General features: G+C 38.5%; 1 protein-coding gene across 2 annotated transcripts in view; it reads right to left on the bottom strand.

Annotated features, from left to right (window-relative positions):
• ESCO1 (establishment of sister chromatid cohesion N-acetyltransferase 1) overlaps positions 1-19,064 on the bottom strand; it is a 34,481-nt gene extending 15,417 nt beyond the window's left edge. For both annotated transcript variants that reach the window (XM_084226201.1, XM_084226202.1), the window contains exons 1-8: positions 18,997-19,064; positions 16,226-16,329; positions 15,869-16,067; positions 13,929-15,297; positions 13,176-13,287; positions 11,967-12,030; positions 9,830-9,944; positions 443-574 (exon numbers count right to left, since the gene is read on the bottom strand). In XM_084226201.1, coding sequence (XP_084082327.1) covers positions 443-574; positions 9,830-9,944; positions 11,967-12,030; positions 13,176-13,287; positions 13,929-15,297; positions 15,869-16,065 — 1,989 coding nt within the window. In that variant the 5' untranslated portion in view covers positions 16,066-16,067; positions 16,226-16,329; positions 18,997-19,064. The remainder of the gene's footprint in view (positions 1-442; positions 575-9,829; positions 9,945-11,966; positions 12,031-13,175; positions 13,288-13,928; positions 15,298-15,868; positions 16,068-16,225; positions 16,330-18,996) is intronic.
• Between the last annotated feature and the right edge of the window lie 1,355 nt (positions 19,065-20,419).

Genomic DNA, 20,419 nt, shown 5'->3' with positions numbered 1-20,419 from the left:
CAAATTACACATCATTAATGGAAAAGTAATTTCTAAGTCTTCTAAGATCAGACACTTAAAAAAACAGGACAGTCAGCCCTTCATCTGACTATCAAGTCAACTGCTTCTGCAAACACCAGCTGTAGAGAAAGCTGTATTTAATACTTTCAGAACAGTGACATTCCTTTGTTTTCCTATCACTACCCTCACACCTCCCCAAGACCAGGTAACTGTAGCAGAAGTAAAAATATGGCAATGAAACACCGTTATTGTACTATTTTTATACATAATATATAGCCTGTCTACCATGGCTCTTAAAAACATTTATTTCCCAAAGTGGATGATTTATGGCCTACTGTGATAATAATTTATTAAAACACAACTTAATATAATATGAATTGTAACTAGTACAAAGCAAACAAAATATGCTGTTTATGTCTTTCAAAAGAGAAGGTTTTCTTACCACATATTTAACAGCACTTATGAACTGGTTGTGGAATAACAGATGTTGGGTTTCATCCTCTGGATTTGACACAGTGTAAAGCATTCCACAAATATTACAGGAAATAGCACCAAATCTCTTCTGTCCTCCATCCTATAAAAAAAACAACAAAACCAAACCAATAACCCACAAAGCAGGACCTTATCAATTCCTTGCACATTAAATACAGTCAAACAGAACTTTCATTGAATCAGGTATCCCTCCTAATAGCCTATCTCCTGCAAACTCAACACAAAGACTAAAATGGAGTGAAACAGGAGAAACAACATGCACAGAACTTAGAACTTCATCTTTCAACAACCCACATACCCTTAAAAGACACAGGCATCAATCACGAGGCAAACTCTACCTTAAAAACAGTAGCTCCACCCCCATTACTTTAGATCAAATTACTTTTATTCTATGACATACAAAGAACAGAGATTTCTTCCTTCATTTCACCATCTGCCAAAATATAAACATCTTCCACAAAGAAAATTCCCATATCCAGCCCCACACTACTTGATTTTTCCTACACTTCTGCTGCTGCCTTTGGTTGTGAGCTGCTTTGAGGTAGGCCACAGGTGAGCCATTTTCCTGAAAGTCTGGAAGCTTATAATAAATAACAAAAGTTATGGAAATAATTATTAAGATCAGCAATATGTCTGCAAGCTGATCCCTACCTTCTTTGGTTTCTAATAAAAATCAAATATTTCAAAGCAATTTGAGACACTGAATAGCAGCTACACTGCAAATGGAAAATCATACCACTCATGACCTTCTAGGTTCTCCTGCTACTGTACATGCAACCATTACCAAATTCAGGGCACTACTCAATACCTACTGCTTTATGTTTATTAAAAGTGTTATTAATCTAGGAACACGCTCAGATTTTGGAATCAGTGCCTAATGAAGAGTGAAGTATCAGGTGTTGGGGTTGCCTTTTGCGAAGAGCAAGAGAATACCAGTTAGAATAAAATCTCTAGCCAAAAAAGGCATGTTTTAGTTACAGCTTAATGCTCAACTACTTTTTTTCCTTTTTAACTACATCTGGAAATTGAGCTTATGTAAGCAGCAATAAATGTCACTTATAATTTCTTTTAACATACATCACAAGCAATAGAGAAACAGGAACTTACGGTACACTCTAAACCAGTATACTACATAAGCAAAAAGAGAATTGAAGATGTTTTTCAACATTAAATTGATCTGTGTGCACAATTTGCAAGGAAACAGATCACATGAACTTAATATTGCTTTCTAAGGCCTGAAAATATTCATAGTAAAAAAAAAAGACTTTACAGAAGCAAGCATTTTGCAGCACAGAAGTGTTTACAAAACATCTCCTATTCCTTCCATCTTCAAAGACACATCTATCAGCTAAACAACAGTTCAATTCTCCACACAACAGCAACTTATTTCAGAGACATTAGTGCCATCTAAAGTGTAGGTACCAGTTTCTTTCCAAGAAGAGACTAAAGGCACAACAGGCCAGACAAATTCAGAGTTGAATTAGGAGTACATTATGGAATTTGGCCAAAAGAAAGAAGTTGAATCTGGGAAGTCATTGCTTTAACCATACATCAATGTACAGATCCCTACTGTACACAGAAGGAGAAACAGAAGTACACTATGTTTCTGAATGAAAAGGGAAAGATGAATCTTGAGGTTAAATTTGTCAAGTCAGAATAATGTGAGCTTTCTAAAAGTCCAAAAATTGAATCAAACACATTTTATTTTTCTTGCCTTTAAAGCAGCAAAACAAAGTATCTACCAAAAACAAAGTAGCCACCAAAAGACTTGGGGTTAATACAAGAAAGATAAAAAAGGCAGTGCAGTTGACTATCTGAAGATGAATACACTAAACCAGATTTAATAATCCTACCTTAAAGGTGGAGAACATATCCCCTATACCTAGAGTAGGATAAGTAAAAAGGAAGTGTATTCTGATGCTTGGAATATATGTCAAAAAACCCCCCCAACACTTAAATTAGAAAATCAGCTAAATAAAGCAAGTCTTAAGTATTGGTATTGCATAACGTCTCATGACACAATTTCTGCTCAAATCATCAAGAAGCTAAATGTATTAAACTAACCTGTAAGTTTACTATCAAAAAAATCTCAAGCCAAAGAAATCCTAATTATGCAGGAAGCGCAAAACTGTCCAGCTTCCTAGCTCACCCCATCTTGGCTAGTAAATACAAATGCTGTTTTACCAGTTTCCAGGAACAGGTTAGTTCCCTGGAATAATACTGCCATATTGTATTTTAGTCAGCCTTTCTCAGATGTTGCTGGTATCAGGGGCTTTGAGTTTGCAGAGGGAGATTTTTTATTTGGATTTTTTTTTAAGGATTTCACTGATATTACTACTCTACACACATTCAGTTGTATCAATGGGCTACCCAGAGATATTAATATGAAAACCCAGTTTCATAAATTATTAGAAAATACACACTGTAGTATCTAAAGTAATCTTTTGAACTCTATAGCCCTAATAAATGTGGACTATAGCCTTTAGGAAATATTTTACAGTCTCCTGAAGACAAGGAAGAAGATTTTTGTATAAGTGAATTACTATTTCAAAGCCACAGCACAGGACATAATGCTTCAGGCAAAAATTAAACACAGGAGGTTTAAAATCCAACACAGACTGCAACAACAAAAAAGACATGCAAAAAAAAGTGAGGAACTATGATGAATGCATGTTTGTACTTCAACAAAACATCTACAGGATGACTATTTTTAAAGATATGTCACTGCATAAGCAAAAGTGGAAAGGGCACGCATCCAGAGGAAAAAAGTGCCCCCAAATCATAATACTGCATTAAAGCTTGCCAGACCTTCCTAATGGGAAGAGATCAACAATAACAACCACACAAAAACCAAAATGAAACAACTCCAACCCCAAACAAAACAAAACCAGAAAGAAAAAAAAACAAAACAAAACAAACCCCCCCCCAAAAAAAACCAAACCCCAACAACCTAGGAGCATATTCTGTACTATGTATGAGAGTAAATATAACAGGGATTTGAAAGTGGAGGGGCGAAATCTTCTCAGCAAGCATCAGATACTGAAAAATAAAGTGCTGACTTGTCACAACTAGAAAAATATGGAAGAGGTTTGACTTCAAGAACTTAAATGTTTTTCAGAGCAACAATGTTCAGGAAAATGTGGGTCTTCAGGCAGAAAACAATGTTGTTATTCTATTTACAACTCAGTTTTCTAAACAGCAATAAAGAGAAAAAATACTTCCTAAGCAAATTCTGCACATGAACATGGCAATTAAGAATTCCAGCATCTCAGGCAATCTTAAAGAACTGCTTTAAGGCTAACTGTAATTGAACATTGAGACAATACTGCCTTAACTCCAGAAGGTTTCTTAATTCTGTGATAGACAGAAAGAAAAGTCTTACCAATATCTTCTTTGAGAAGATGCATGTCTGCTGATCCTCCATATGTGCAATAAGGAACCCTGCAAGCAAAAAAGGCATTTGGTGCCTCTGTAGGAGATGAAAAGGGGCCTTTTTTTTTCTTCCTTTCTTTTCTGTCTCTCCAGTCACAGACTGGGTCACCTCCTTCTTGATTACCTAGTATTGGTTAGAGGAAAACTGTTTTTTCCTCTTTTCCTCTAGCCTTTTCACAGAACAAAGAATAAAGCCTAGCCAGAGAAACAGGCAGGCTGGAAAGGAAATACAAGAAATGCAGGAAGAAACAACACAAAGATTTTGGGGCTCTCCACAGAAAATTAAAAGGTCAAAGAATTCTATTTTGCATTCTAATTCTAAAGATGCATTCAAGGCTAAAACTGATGGATAGATCTCCTTGCTGACCAGGAGGATCAGAAGACATGTCCCAGCTCAGAATAAAATCCAGTCTTCATTTTGAACCCCAACCAACCAAGAAAAAAATAAAAAAAAATCCCAACCCATCACCAGTGCCCATCTTCCTACAAAGCTATTTTAACAAAAGGATATAAATCAACTTGAAGCTTTCAAAGCTGTGATACAACTAATTTTCCTTAACATATTTGAAAAATGAAAAGTCATCCATCATGAAATTTTATCTTCACTGGTCATTGGCTAAAGCAATATGAAAAGCAACACAAAGTAAGAAAATAAATCTGCGCAGTATTTACAATGGACAGGTGATCCATTCTGAACACATATAAAAGTATGTAGCAGGAATACTATAGAAAGTGTTCTGATGAGCACAGGTTTTGGCTTGGATAAGGTTAATTTCCTTCACAGCAACTGCTATGGTGCTACGTACTAGATATGTGTCTAAAACAGGGCTGATAACACAGGGATGTTTTAGCTACTGCCACACAGTTTTTACACAGCATGCAAGGCCTTTTCTGTTTCTCACACTGCCAGTGAGGAGGATGGGGTGCAAAGAAGTTAGGAGGTGACAGAGCCAGGACCAGCTGATCCCACCTGACCAGAGGGGTATCCCATGCCATTCGGCATCCTGCTGAGCAGTAAGAGCTGGGGAAACAGGCAGGAAGGGGAGGATGTTTGGAATTAATGGCATTTGTCTTCCCAATGAAGAGAAGGCTGAACATCTGCAAGTTGCTGATGAGCCGCAGTGAATGAATTCCTTATTTTGCTTTGCTTGCACTCACATCTTTTGCTTTACCTGAGAAACTGCTCTCCCCCATCCTACTTGGGGCCAATGAGGGAACAGCTGCACGGCGCTTAGCTGCCTGCCAGGGTTAACCCAGAGGTTAGGAGCCTCGGTGCCTGAATTCCCTTAGCAGCTCCCAGCTAAGGTTACAAAGCATTCTCACCTCCCTTCAGGACAAAGGACACCAAGTACAGCCCACCTGAATTTGAAAGACAAAGCTGAGTTGCTGCAGAAGAGAAGAAATGGGAAGAAATGATAATAAAAGAGGATACCATCCCTGTAAGAAGAGAGCACCATTTGTGTGGAAGGAAAAAAACCTACTCACAACTACCAAAGTCCCTCTGGCTTACGAAGTAGTTACTGTCCCATTTTCTCTGGGCTTAGAGGACAGGAGAGATGCAGTACCTAACTAATGAGAACAATTAAAGATTGCTTAAAAGCCATTCTCCGCATCTTCAGAGAAATTGCCTAACCAGACAATACCAGTTCAGGGAAGAAAATAGCAACTTCAAATGATTGCTATGCAAGTTTCTTCACAAATTATTCTCATAAGAAATTATTCTTACACTTATTCACCTTAAAGAAAAATATTTTTTTCATATATAACCTATTTCAGTCAAGCAGGAAGCTATGCTCAACTTCAATCAAAATGTATGTAAGGAAAAATCCAAACATGATATCCAAATGTGTAAACTGGATTAGCATGTACATCACATCCACATGTAGCACCAACTCAAACCTCAGAATCAAAAACACCTTCCATCAAGCAATCCTGATCCATGCACTCGCTGATACTTATAAGGATCAACTACATTTAATCACATTTGCTGGCATCCAGGCATTAACTCAGAGTTCTAGAAAGGCAAAGAAGTCCCTGTAACTCAAAACTATCCTTCTATCACTTCAGTGAGGTGTTTTCACTATTCATTAATTCTACATTATCTTTCCTAAAGCTAATAACTTATTTTCAAACTAGTCAAATTTAAAGGAACAAACCTCAAAATGGAATAAGTATCCCTGTGCTTCATAGGTAATCATTTAGGAGATTTCTTTGTAGCATTAATACTTTTACCAATTCTGATTTTTATGGTCAAAGTTTTGTCCTAGTGTTCTAGGTCTGACAGGCAAGCAGAATTTTTACAAGACAAAAACAACTGACTTTCCTTGTCTTCTTGCTTGTACAGTATCTCTCATTTCATGAAAACTGAGAACACGTGCTCTGTGCATCTGTATTTCTTTCCATTTCAGAATTTAAAGGAACAGATGATTTCATATTCAAGTTCTCATATTTGCAAATCACATTCAAGTAATTGCAAAGTAAAGAAAAATTTTAGTGCATTACTCTATAAAGCTTCCTATGGTGCCTCATGCAACCTGACAACCTACCAACTGAACATTTAAATGAAATGTAAGAGGGTGCAGTCCACAAATATTCAGAACAGACTATCCTACCAAACACCAAGTCACGGATTTGGAACACAATGAATTTTTAGCCTCGATCTTAATTTCTTTCCCTTAAGAGAGTGGAAAGAAAGAGAGGGATTTCTTTCCTCTAAAAGAGATCATTTCAGACTTACTTTAGTCTGAACCTAAGTCTTTGTATATCACTTCAAACACTACTGTTTTCTGGCACTGTTTGCTTTATGAAGTGTCTTGGAGCATTAGATGCTTTTCTGTTCTCAGCTAAGTTCTACGCTCTGAAGAGACTTGCTTTTAAGATGTGTGACAGCAAGCAAATCTGAACAGAAAAAAACCCACCATTTGACTTAGATGTACTTCTACAAAATGAGATAACTTTATGTTTGAAAGCTGCCCAGATAACTAGATGATCTGTACTAGGAAAGAGAACAGTGCAAGTGCCGCTACTAAGTATTTATTCTACAAACAGAATTTATGTTATTTTACTTCTGTTAGTCAAATAGCCTTAAAGCTTGTTAAAGATTATACTACTTAAGAAAAAAAGAAAATTAATCTATTCATTATAGTAACCATATGGGAGAAGAAGGGAGCTAAGATACATCTTTAAGGATTAAATATAAAAAGCCCAAAGCATATTGTGAAAAACAAAGCCCAGTTTTACCATAACACGTCTCTAAATATAGCTCAGGGACCAAAAAGATTGGAATGCACAGACAATACTGTAACATTCCAGAATCTGAGCCTCAGACACCGCAAAAAATTAAAAAGGACAAGTGTCAAACTTATATAAAAAGGACAAGGAAAATTCCGCAGCAAACGAGCAGCAAAACAAAAATTTTGCATTATGTGATTAGTCAAATAAGTAATTAGTTTTTCAGCTTTGATTACAAAATGAAAAAAGGATTCTGTATATACATTAAGATGGACTGGCTTGACACATCTCCAAAAGAATCAGATCTCACACTGGAGAGCACTAAATTGCATCTTTCAGGCATTTAGGTCTTTTTTAAAAGTGTAACAAAGCGCTAACTAAATGTCTCTTGCTAAGAATAAAAGCATGACTTCCCAACTTTGCTCAAGGTAAAGAACAATGAAACTGCTTCTCTTAATACACCATGCCAGGAACTTGAAATAAAAATGATTTCTAGCTATTAACTATAATTTTTTAGACACTATAAATGCTAATTCAAGTGATTTGACCTTGCACAGTGAGACTGCTCTCCACATAGGAGAAATTTCAACCTCAGCAGTTTTTAAACCAAATTGCTAATTTCTCTGTTCTCACAGGATCATTGTGGAACTACATAAACACTTCTTAAAATAATTACTATTAATAATAGAAAAATAAGCCCAGCCATTCCGAATACACATTTTAAAAACTCACATGGTTTCGCAAGCAAAACTACTAATTACAAAAAGTACCATATTTCATTATATGCATTTAATCCCACATCTTCTGAGTATTTGTAGGAGGAAAACCTGGTAATTTAGAAGTTAATTTAGCCACTTTTCACCTCCAGAAGCTGGCACAAACTATTCTAAACACAACTATGTCTCATCCCCACTGTAACCAAGGTCAAGGACAGTATTTAACAGTGGCTTAACTAATATTTGGGTTCTTCTACATGTTTTGACAAAAGAGCAGTTTTCCCCAAGGTAAAAGAATAATAGACCAACACTCTGCCTAATGCTGTCTTGGTAAACTTGGAAATGAAGGCATTATTAAAATTCCCTTTCCACACAATAAAAAGCTTAATATGAACTCCATGAAATCAAAGTGAATTGGATTTGTATGAACCACTGAAATATGTAAGATCTTGTGAAGCTGTTACTTACACATTTAGAAATTAAATACCCACTTGCATTTTCCAGAAATACCCATAGAAAACCTCAAACCAAGTCTCTGCCATTCTTCCTCATTTTCTCCATTGCTCTTCATCAATGAACCTTTCTTTAAAATTTTCCTTGGTAAATAGCTTTTAGTGTTGTATACCTGAAGAAAAAATTACTCTCCTAATTCTAGCTGAATATAAGGATACTACCAGCATTATCTACTTGCAAAAAATCTCTTTGTATAATAAACACTGCAAGAGCTACACAAGCCCTCTTCAGTAGCCAAGCAGGAAGTTCTGTATTTCTTCATGTCAAGGATCCTATCAACTTTTCAGCCAAGTTCTATCACTGTATGAGTAAAAATTAAGTTAGTTTCACAGAAATGAAAAGTGATATTCTGACAGTCCTTTTAATGTAGTTAAGATATTTAATAATTCATTTTAATTCTGCTGGTAAAATGGATTTCAAAGAGACAGTAACTGAAATACCTCTTAAATGTCAGATACAGTTCAGTCATCCTGTGTCTGGGCATTCACATGCCTAGATTTGTACAACATCAGACAACTGGAGGATATATTTATCACTTTAGTTCTTAGAAGCTCTGATTTTAAAATATTTCAGTATGGATATAACAGAATGTTCAGAATTCATTTGGTTCTATTTCAGTTAATATTTTCATGTGTATAATCAATGTATTACATGAAAAAAGAACAACTTAGTAACACCTCCAATAATGTATGTTAGAGGTATAATTTCATAAGAAAACTCCTTCCTTCCTAATGGCCTGGATTCCTCTCCCTCTCTAGCTCTTCATTTCTCAAGGATTATCTGACATGTGTGTTATTGAAAACACAAACCAAAACAAAATCAAAAACTCCAACTGTCTCACAATCAGGTCGTGTGACCCTACACAATGACAAAACAACTGTGTCACTCCCTTCTCATTTCACCCTTTTTTGTTACCTGTATTTTGTAGCTAATAGCCAAAAGGGTAAGAATAAATAACCCAACTGGTACTACTGCTTAAATACTATGGTAAAAATAAGTGCATGCACTGGGAAATCTTTAAGTTGGTCTCAGAAGAATGGACACTTCTTTGACACAGGAACAAATCTGCTGATACTAATTCTGCACATGATCTACCAGATGCACCTCCTCCTATAATTCTGAAATTTTAAGAAACTGAGAATTTACACACAAATAAAGGCATATTCACTCCCCCTCCCTATTTTCAATGAAAAACCATTCTATTTAAAAACTGTGGAAATTTATCTTAACAAGAAATGTAAAACATTAAGGCTTAGTGACACCATTTTCCCATCAACACTGAATGGCAATCTAGTACAGGTTCTACTTTTACAAGTCATTTACAACGGTGATAAGTAGTATGTATAAGTAATGATTTTTAGACAAGTTCATTAAACCATAGCAGTGCAAATTCAGAGGTAATTTCTTCAAGAAGCTCTAAGCCTTACTAAAAGGGTATTACTTACTGTGATCAGCTGCTTATCACCATCTTTTCCTGCTTCTTTTAGCTTCTGAATAGGCTCCTCAGATGATGGCAAGTTACTGCATTTTGATGCTAATGAAGGATTTGACAATGGAGCCCTTAAAATACAAATATATTTCACGTTAGAAATGGAACTGCTTATACACATCATGCTAGATACTCAAAACGTTGTGATTAGTACAAACTTTACCAAGATTATAATCCAAATTAATTAAATGAAACACAGTCCTGGTATATTTAACATGCAATTCAAATGGAAAATAAGGAAATAAAAGTTTGTAACTAGCCTAATTACAAGGGTTTTTTTGTTTTTGAAAAAAAAATTATTATCAAGTGGATAGGCTGGTCTCAACCATTAACACCAGCATTTAAAAGAGGCATTATCAGAGCATGACCAATGGTGCCTAATGCTATGTATTTTCAAAGTAAGATTAAGGTACCATACATCAGGCTGCTAAAGCAGACCATGTAAATATATTCTCACAAATCTAAGTCAAATCCCTACAATTCAAACTTATTCTCTTCTAACAGGTGGCAGTGAAGGGAGGAAGACCCAAGGAATAAATGCATTGGTATCACTGCAATCTTACTCTGTTTAAACCTCTCCTTGTCACAGCTGAATGAAACACTGGAAAATAAAATAAACTATCATCAAAACCATTCTATGAACTTGCTTCTATATTCAGGGGAAAAAAAAATTACATTTGTTCCATGTTTGGATAAAACTCGTAGAGATTGCCAAAGCAAAGCACACACAAAAATACACATACTTCAACTAGCTATTTACATATTTTTCTGTTCCTGGGCAAACTTAATTGTGGCACCTCTTGTAGCACTGGCAGTAGGTTAATCCAGTGAACTTTTTAAAAAATTAATTCTTCCAGACATTTTTTAAAAACAGCATTTTGTGCTAAATCAGGAGTAACTTTTTTATTCCCTTCATTTGCCCTAAAATTTGCCTTATGTAGCTACTTCAAGGTTTGCCTTTTCCTACGAAGCCCTAAAGAGAGCCACACCGTAGATATGCACACAGGTAACAGATTACTCCATTTTATGGCAGGATTACCACAGGAAGAATGATGGCTTAAATCTTGAATACCATATAGAAAGCAGGGTAAGAAAGGTCTCAGAATTAAAATATATATCCATATAATGGTAAAGTGATATGAGCTTGTTCGGGTAATAAAGGTAATAAATTTATGTATATACCATAAACCTGTTTGGCAGCTGAGAATAAAGATATAAAAAATCATAGTTATTGCAGTGCTTATCAATACATTTTAAATCACTCATTTAACTAGTTTGCATCTACTCTACCAACCATCTTCTGTGAAGTTCCATAGAAGTAGAGTTTTTCAACATGTACAAAAGGGCTGGTTAGTCAAAATTATTAATCTGGCCTCAGAGAGCTATACTGAAAATTACCTGAAACATTTCTTCTTGTCCCCATTGTGAATATAGAAAACAGTAATAACACACTGACCACTGCTGCTGCTCAAGGTATCAGGTACAAAGAAATTTTTGTCTTAAGCTTGTAATTGGCTAAAACCAGAGCCCATGTCAAAAATGTAACAGTCAATGTGATTAGGGCTAAAATACAAACTTGAACTGCAAGACAAATTTAGTACTAAGAACTTTTTCTTTTTAAAATGGCTGCTGGCACCTTCGTTTCACAGCAATCACAAAATTCTCAATTAAACCCCCTCCTCCTCACCTAAAAAAAAATTCACAGGTACAACATTTCCATAGTACAAGGAGTAGAAAAACTCCTCCAGACGTAAATGAAATAATTCAGTACATGAAAATCACGTGGCAAATCCTTCCTCTACTCCCTGACTCTCATCTGATTTGAGGAAGAGACCAGTATAAATGTTTTTCCAAATCTGTTAAATAATACTTTTTGAAATACATGTGCAGCTACAAATATCTTAATTATTTTCTTACCAAAGCAAAAACATCCCTAAACAATGGGATAAAATGAAAGTCTGTTTTTACAAAGGACGACTCACTAATCTGAAAACTGAAAACTGAGGCTGGGAGAAAACTGTTTTATAATAATTTCTCTCATAACTCTATCCATGCAATGTTACTTTAATTTCATAATGTATGAAATACCATACCTGTTCTCAGATTCAGAAGTTTGACTTGTTACTGAAGTTTGCATCAACTGCGTGGGGGCCAAATCTAAAATTAATCAAAGATTATAACTTAATAATGAAGTTTTTAGTTGCAAAGGAAATTTGAATTACACAAACAGTGATTTTCAAAAAACTTATTCAAAACAATTTTGCAATCTGTTCATGGCCAATAAAAAAATATTAAAGTTTGAGGCAGTATTCACATTTTTCTCCAAGTATACTTAAAAAAAAATGCATTTTTCTCCTACATTTTGATAGCAGTTCTGCAGGACAGTTTGCCAGAAGCTAAACAAGGCCAGCAGTAAACTACACAGAAGTTTAAATATGTTTATACTGACACACATATAAATAGCTGTCTGTATTTTATTAGAATCATAAATGCACAGTATGGCACCATCTGAGGTATGTTCTACAACACTTAAGAAACAATTGAAAACAGCAAAAGAAAGAATTTTTTTTTTAATTCTGTAACAGAAATTAAGAGTAGTTACCCTTCAAAACTATCCTACAACGACAGGAAAAAAAACTCCAACTATTTAGTAAAGCTAAATAATAAAACAGTGCACTCAAACTAAGGTTCAGATTGAAAAACTACATGAAAACCCCAGAACAAACCCCTCACCACTAAGAACAGAAAAAAAAAATAATGAAGAGACAACTCAGTGATTTATTGACAGTATTTCTTAGTCAAATGTACTTCAGTCAAAATATTCACATCACACTCATCATAAGCTTTGACAAACTGCATTCACATGCTGATAAATGAAGACTACATAATAAAAACAGGATAATAATTTGGTTAAGATAAAGTAGAAAAATTTAGAAGAAACAAATGCAGATACTTATGCAAAGGAAACAGAGCAGAGAATTAACAAAAACCAAGCCAAAAGAAGAAACCAACTGAAATACGCAAGTTTTACTGCTTTATTACATGGAAAAGGAAAGAATTTGGTTGGGTTTCTCCTCTTTCCTACTCCACAGCCCAGAGAAGAAGGTACATTTCAGTGCTACTCAAGTGGCCCTGGGAGTGACACAAAGCAATACAAAACCCCCTGGTCAAACGTTCCAACTCCTGAAGTTTAGTTCTGCACCAGCTATGCCTTACTCTGTGAACCATTCCTCTTAAAGGGATACTTATCCTTCCCACAGAACTGACCAAACCAAGTGGAGAAATCTGTGGCAGACAGTTACCTTGAGGTTCACTTTCTCTGGGTTCTTTTTTTAACTGTTTTGGTGGTCTAGGAGCTGTAACACACTTTACAGGAGAACTTTCTGGACTTGATTCCAAATGTAATCGAAAGTTCTAAGCAAAAGAGAAAACATTAAATTAAAAAATGTCCAAATTCTTCAATGCCTTTACCGTATTAATAAAACCACTAATGAACTAAGCATTAACATTTCGAATACAGCATCAGTTTTATGTTATTTTAAGTAGATAAAATGCAACTTATTAGCTAGTCTATACTGAATTTTGTGATATTAGTTTTGAAAAAAATCTTTTTCATTTTATATATAAGCTTGTAAAATATTTTCTATAGATCACAGTTATCCTTAAAATTCTAAATTTTAGTAGAAACACATTCAGATAAGGAAATGAGAGGAAAACAAGTTCATTTACTCCAAAGGTGTAATACATCTTTGCAAAACAAAACAGCTAGAGAAGCTGAAGTGTCCATATGAATCCATACAACCTTTGGCTCCAGCACAAAATTTTATTGATCAACATTTAGTTAACAACAGAATCTAGGAGGGTGGGATAAATTGATTTCTCAGCTTCCTATCACCCATCTATAACAATACAGCAGTAAATCTCTAATACATTTGAAAATTTTAAGTTACTGTAAAAGAAAGTAATTGTTAAAACAGTTCTGAGCATGGGATTCTCAGAAAACAGAATTGATTTAGAACACCCTCCCACTACACACCATAATTAAAATAACTTACCTCATCTGGTCTTGGCTCACACAAATGTTTTGTCAAGTTAGGCAACAGACCATTTTCTGCACCTTTCCTTGTGGGCTGTTTTGTTTCTAATGCCACTTCTTTAGCTTCAGCTCTTTCAGATGAAGGATGTGATTTCTCCTGTGCACAAGCTGTACTTTCGTTCTCAAAGAGTCTTGTGGACAGCTTGCCTTGTGCCTTTGAAAGCTCTGCTTCTGCAGCCATTTGACTTGCCTCTGAAACTTCAGGGAAATCTTTTAAAAAAGGAAGCCTGGGGACATTTGGAAAATTTGAGTTACTTTGCTTCACATTACTAGCTTTCAGCAATTTAATTTTGGTCCATTTAGAGTTTTTGTTTGAGGAGTTATTTCTACCATTCAGAGTGCATTTGACAGGCATTGCTTTTTTGCTAGGGAAAAACCGTTTGCACTGAGTACTTTGACTGGGTTCTTTCTGAGTAAGCATTTCACTTTGCTGTAACTGTGTGTCCTCGTGCTTTTCTTCTGCTTTGCTATCCTCTGCATTAGGGGAGTCTTTTCTCACTTCTACTGTATCTGACTCAATCTCACCTGCAATTTCTTCACAAAGTTCAAGGATGCTCACCCTTTTGGATTTCGCATCATTCTCTGGTTGATCAGCCACATTTGTCTCACTTACAGATAGCTGTGAAGTATTTTTTGGTTTTGTACTGGGTTTTATGTTCTGATGCGTTTGCTGCTTTTCCTTAGATGCTGTAGAATTTGGCTTAAGAGAATCAGTTTCCACTTTCCTTGTGTTGCTAGAATTAGGAGACACAGAGCCCATTTGGTCTTTCTTGACTTCCTCAAGACTCTCAGCAGGACATGACGAGGATCCTTGAAGATTTTGTTGAAAGCTACTGGAATTATCCTTTTTATTGTCTGCTTTACACTTTTTCTCTTTAAGAGAACTGGTCACTCCTACACATATTTCTTTATCCTCATTTGTATTGTTTAGCTTTATCTTTGTGTTCTTCTGCTCTGTTTTCCCTCCAGCAGATTTCAGTGGTTTTGCTGCAACACTGTGAGTGTGTTTTTTTGCCTGGCTACTGTGCTTAACTTCTGGAACTTTTTCTTCTTTAACTTCTCTGCTGCGCAGGGATCTTGCTGGAGCATGCACATGTGTTAACTGCTGCAGTCTCTGTGATCTCCTCATTACTGGCTCGTTTGGTGCAATTAAGCATTTTGACTTGGGAACTTCTTGCACAGATTTTTTCTGGCATACCTCCCTATTTTTTGCAGATTTGGGCTGCTGCCGTTGAACTGTTTTGCCAGGTATTGTTTTATTATTTGAGTTGAGTGCTGATGATCTTGTAGTCATGCGTGTTCCTACTTCAGGTTCATTGGTGTTATTACTGAAAGAGACAAATTTTTTTTCAGCATCCAGAAAGTACAATCTGTCATAAGATTCTTTTCATTCCTCCTCTGCCTCTGTCTTTTCTTTTTAAAAACACTAGATCTTATACTCTCAGTATTTTTGGAATAATTTGCTCAAGAATTATCCCAAAAAGGTGGTCATATTCACCTAGTTACTCTTAAGTGTTGTATTTAATGTTTTTCATGCTTGGCAAGACTCAACTATGAACCCCAGATGACTACTTCACTTCGAGCAGTTTTTAATCACTGACACTTGTGACTTTCAAATGAAGTATGAGTTACATATATATAGATAGATAATATCAGATTTATTTTTGCTTTTTTGAAACTTTTTTGAAGGAGGTCTTTCTGGATTTCAAGGCACTTAGATGGTTCCAGGGAAAAATCATGTAGCAGTCAGCATACATAATGATTTAAATCTGACCTCCCTTCTAGCACAAGTTAACTATTTACTGAATCTTTAACTCAGATTCCCTCTGCTTAGATTGTTTCTGCACTAATGTAGTCTATCAAAATAATGCAGAATTATTTAATTTTTTTGTCACTGACCTGTTTGGTTTGACAGAGGTTTTGAGCACAGCTTTCTCCTGCACTGCACACTGACTGGACTTTGATTTATTTGAGCCATGTTTTGTATCCGACACTTCTTTTTCCTTCTTTGACAAAGACGGTTTGCTGTTCCTGTCCAGCTTTGGACGTTTAGCAGAAGGTTCTACTAACGTAGACTTCCTTTTCTGAGCTGCCATTTCTGTAAAAAAAACAAGCAACTCAGCTTTTAGACTCTTTGCCAAATACCATAACTTTTCATTTTTATATATTAATTTTCCTTTTACAGCCAGATCATGCTGTGATCAGAAAGTAAATCATTAAAGCAATCTCAAATCAAATTACACTCATTTTACTTACAGGTTTTTACAAGAGGCAATCGATGTTTAGGCCAAAGTAACTTATCAAGGTGTGACAAGAGCATTCCTTATGCATATGCTTACGAACAGGATGTTTCATGCCACCTATGAAGAACAGAAAATGTTCATGCAGTAGACACTTCATAACTTCCTACTCAAGACTCTGCATTCCCACCCTCTTCCATCCCCTCAAACAATGCTTAGCTTTAAAGTTTCATTGATAAGGAGCTAAAAAAACCCCAAACCAACAACCTACCAAAACCAAGAGACAAATTATATGTTTTACTTCCATATCCAACAATTTTTGGCACTTTGCTGTCTTAAGTGCTACCCTTTTACCTTTTGAAATGTGGCAAGTAACAGTACAATTCAAAAGAAAGTTTCTCAGTCTTTCACCTTTTTCCAGAAAATAGTGTGCTGCTCTCTTTCAGAGCTGGCAAAAAACGTGGGACTGCTGTCAATCCTGTGCTTCACAGCAACAGGGAATAAATCCATTAGACTCAGTTACCAAGTTTTGTGGCTGCTACAACAGAACTTTACAGACATCAGCAACCACCTACAACTGTTCATTCTAATATGACTTAAGCTACAAATCAGAGATGGAAAGCCTAGAAAGTAGCATTGCTAGAGACATTTGCCTTGGGCAGTTAAAGACAATGTTTTCATGTGAACTGAAATGATGGTAACAATGCAGAAGTTACTCTGCACAAGAGTCTGAAAGCTAACAGAGATTCTTGATAAAAATATCTTCACAGATTTGGCTGATCATCCCTTTCATATACATTTCTGACTTGTGAAACTTTTCAGTTCCCTTACTCAAAGACACTGTTGTTGCATTATGGCAGAATTAATAATTGTTCAATAAAGTTTCACTAATAACTTTATAAAAAAGAGTTTACTGGAAGACTTAGTGGTCAGAACTTCCACATCACCTTTTTCAATCAAGAATTACTTACTAATTTTTGTCACTGACAGACTTACAGATTATATACAGATTTCTATAAAACTACATTGCTTTTCAAACCTTAACTGATCTGATATTAAATCTGACACACTTTTAAGGTCAAACAGGAACAATTCACTGGTTTTGTAACACAGGCCAGAAACTCTCAGTTCATTAGTATGACTTCCAGCATTGACAAATGTTATGTCTTTCCCCAACAACTTGAAAGATATTTATGTTAAGCTCCTTTTAATAACTCATCATTATCCAAAAGGAAAAGGTAAACAACTGTACTTTTTCTTTTCTTTAGACTTTATATTGTCCTTAACCTCATTTTCATTTATCCACTTACGAAAGCATTTCTAACCATGCAAAACTCCTAATTTTGTTAAAAAGCTGATGAAAAACTCAGATTCCAGACACTAGTGCTGTCTTCTGACCTTCTCCTTTAAAGAAGATGCATGATAAACAACTCATATTTGAGATATATCTTTTTAATTCTGCCCAGGAAAGCAACCTCTAAGAGCACTTTTTGTGGTGCTATTTTCATGCCTCTCCCTAAGGAGCAGGTAGGAGAATTTGCATGCCTACATTCTAATAGCTCATGAGCTCCACGACACCTCACAAGTCTATGGGTTTCCACCAGTCCAATGAAACCCGTCAGAGATGCAGTATGGTCACTCATCCTGAAAACAGCAGCCCTAGTTGTTGACTAGGTCTTTGGTCTTTTAGGGCACAACACCAACCCTCAGAACTTGAGAATATCAAGACACTGTATACACCTGGACCTCCTTTGGTTTTTTCCACACATGACACGGCACACTCTCGGAAGACTTACAAGTACAAAACAGAAAGTACGAAACTTCCCTCGCCGGTACTCCTTCTCAGGCAACTAAAAAATAAACCCTCCTCCCACAGAGTTCTTGAACAGTAATTTCTTTCCTACTAATACTTTGTACAACAGAGCAAAGTCTTTTCCAGACATTCCAGAACTGGCAGTCTCTGCCCTGGAGAAGTCACCCTCGAGTAAAAGCCGGATTATGGAAAGCAGGGAAGACACAGAATGCAGGAACAAACTAGAACACGAGCAAAGAAAGGTTTGGTGCAAGAAGTACAGGGGGGAACGCCGAAAATAAAACAGAGCAAATGAAAACCTCAAACCCAAAAAATCCAAACCAACAAACGAACAAAATAGAGAAACACGAGCCGCACAGCTTCCAGTCCTCAGAACAGGGGCTGAGGCAGGTTGCCCACCAGCTAGACAGGGCGAGGGGGTCTCGAACCTGAGCCATCCCGGCTGAGGACCACGGCAGCGCCTGGCAGCCCCTTCGGCACAACTCAGGACGAAGGGAAGGGAAGGGAAGGGAAGGGAAGGGAAGGGAAGGGAAGGGAAGGGAAGGGAAGGGAAGGGAAGGGAAGGCCTCCAAGCGTGGCCCGGTGTCAGCCGCCCCAGCGCCCCGCGGTGACAGCCCTCCCGGGGCAGGGCCTGGCGGTGGGACCCCACAACCGGCCGGGAGCTCCCGCAACCAGGGCCGCCGGGGGCAGGGCGGGGGTGCCGGGATAAGGCCGGGCGCCCGCCGCGGCTCCCGCTAGCGACTGGGCACGGCCGGCCCGCTCCCCCCGCGACAGCGGCGAGCAGGCCCGGGGAGGAGCCGCCGCCGGGCTCTCGGCCCCGGGCGGAGAAGCGGGGGACAGCGGGCACGGGGCAGCCGGGGGTGACGGGACCCGGCGGGACACGGGTGAGGTGGGGGGGGGGGGGGGGAGTGTGGGGGAGAGCAACTTCCTCAGCGTCCCCTCTCCCGCCCCCCGGTCTGCCGGCGGCCGCTTACCTCGCGAGGGTGTCAGCGACGTGCCGGCGCTGGCGGAGGCGGCGAGCCCGAGCCTCGAACCCGCCCACAGCCGGGCACCGCCGCGGCGCCGCCCCGTCCCGCCCGCCCCACCGCGCCGCGCCCCGCCCGCCGCCGGCCCAGCCTCCCCCGGCGGGGCCGGGGCATCTTCCGGCGGGAGTCGGAACGGGGAGGGCGGGAAGCGGTGAGGTTCGCGCATGCGCAGCCGCCTGTGAGGGTGTCTGCCGTGTGGGACTGTTAAGTAAGGAATGCAGAGACGGTACTAATTAAAACACGCATCTAAGGACTGGAGGGTGTTTACAAGAGCACCTATTGACAGGACAAGGGGGAATGGCTTGAAACTGAGAGAGAGAGTAGGTTTAGGTTCGGTATTAGGAAGAAATCCTTTAATGAAAGCCACTGGAACAGCTTGCCCAGAGAAGTTGTGGATGCCCTATCCCTGGAAGTGTTCAGGGCTGGGCCGGATGGAGCTCTGAGCAACCTGGTCTAGTGTATAACAGTAGGGGGTGTCCCTGCCCACGGCAAGGGCGTTGGAACCAGACGGTCTTTAAGCTCCCTTTCTGGTGGCGATGTCCCAGTGGCTCAGCCTGCTCAAACTGCCGGGAGCCTCGTCCTTGGGCCAAAAACAAGGGGGAAAGGCAGCGCCATGTGTTGTGGGGCCAGTGGGGATGAAGTGATTGTGGTGGTGGCCTGCACTGTGTCAGTGGCTGACACCTCACTGCTGGCAGCCATAGTGAAATGAAGAGAGTCGTCTGAAGAGTCAACTGGGAAGGGGCCTCGTCAATGTGTATAAATATCCAAAGGGAGGGTGTCAAGAGGATGCAACCAGGCTCTCCTCGGTGGTTTCAAGAAGTAGGACATGAGGCAATGGGCAGAAATTGATGCACGGGAGGCTCCACGTGAACATGAGGAAGAACTTTACTGTGTGGGTGACTGTGGACTGGAACAGATTGCCCAGAGAGGTTGTGGAGTCCCCCTCACTGGAGACATTCAAGAACTATCTGGGCACAATTCTGTGCCATGTGCTCTAGGATAACCCTGCTTGGGCGGGAAGGTTGGACCAGATCATCCTCTGTGGTCGTTTCCAACCTGACCAATTCCATGTTTGTGTGATTCTGAGTCCCACCCAGTTCCTGGTCGAATTACAGCAGATGTGCTTGCAGCAGCTTTTCCTTAGTGTTTGCAGGCCCCTTCTCACCATTATGTTTGCAGACACCTTTGAAATAGGTTACTGAGCTGCTGTGCAGTTGTGCAGACAGCTGCCAGCCCCCTTGGTACAGGTGTGTCATGGTGTCAGTATATGTCACTTAGGTGTAAAGCAGGATGGATGCTTGTCTGTGTCTGGAAGACTAAAGAGGGTTCTTGGGTGTGACTTGGTACTGCACTGTGTCCACTCCTCTCTCCA

This window comes from Fringilla coelebs, assembly GCF_963513975.1.
Source record: "Fringilla coelebs genome assembly, chromosome: 1".
In the NCBI taxonomy this organism is placed as follows: Eukaryota; Metazoa; Chordata; class Aves; order Passeriformes; family Fringillidae; genus Fringilla; species Fringilla coelebs.
Note: the sequence above shows the minus strand (reverse complement) of the source record. Positions and strands in the feature narration are given on the sequence as shown.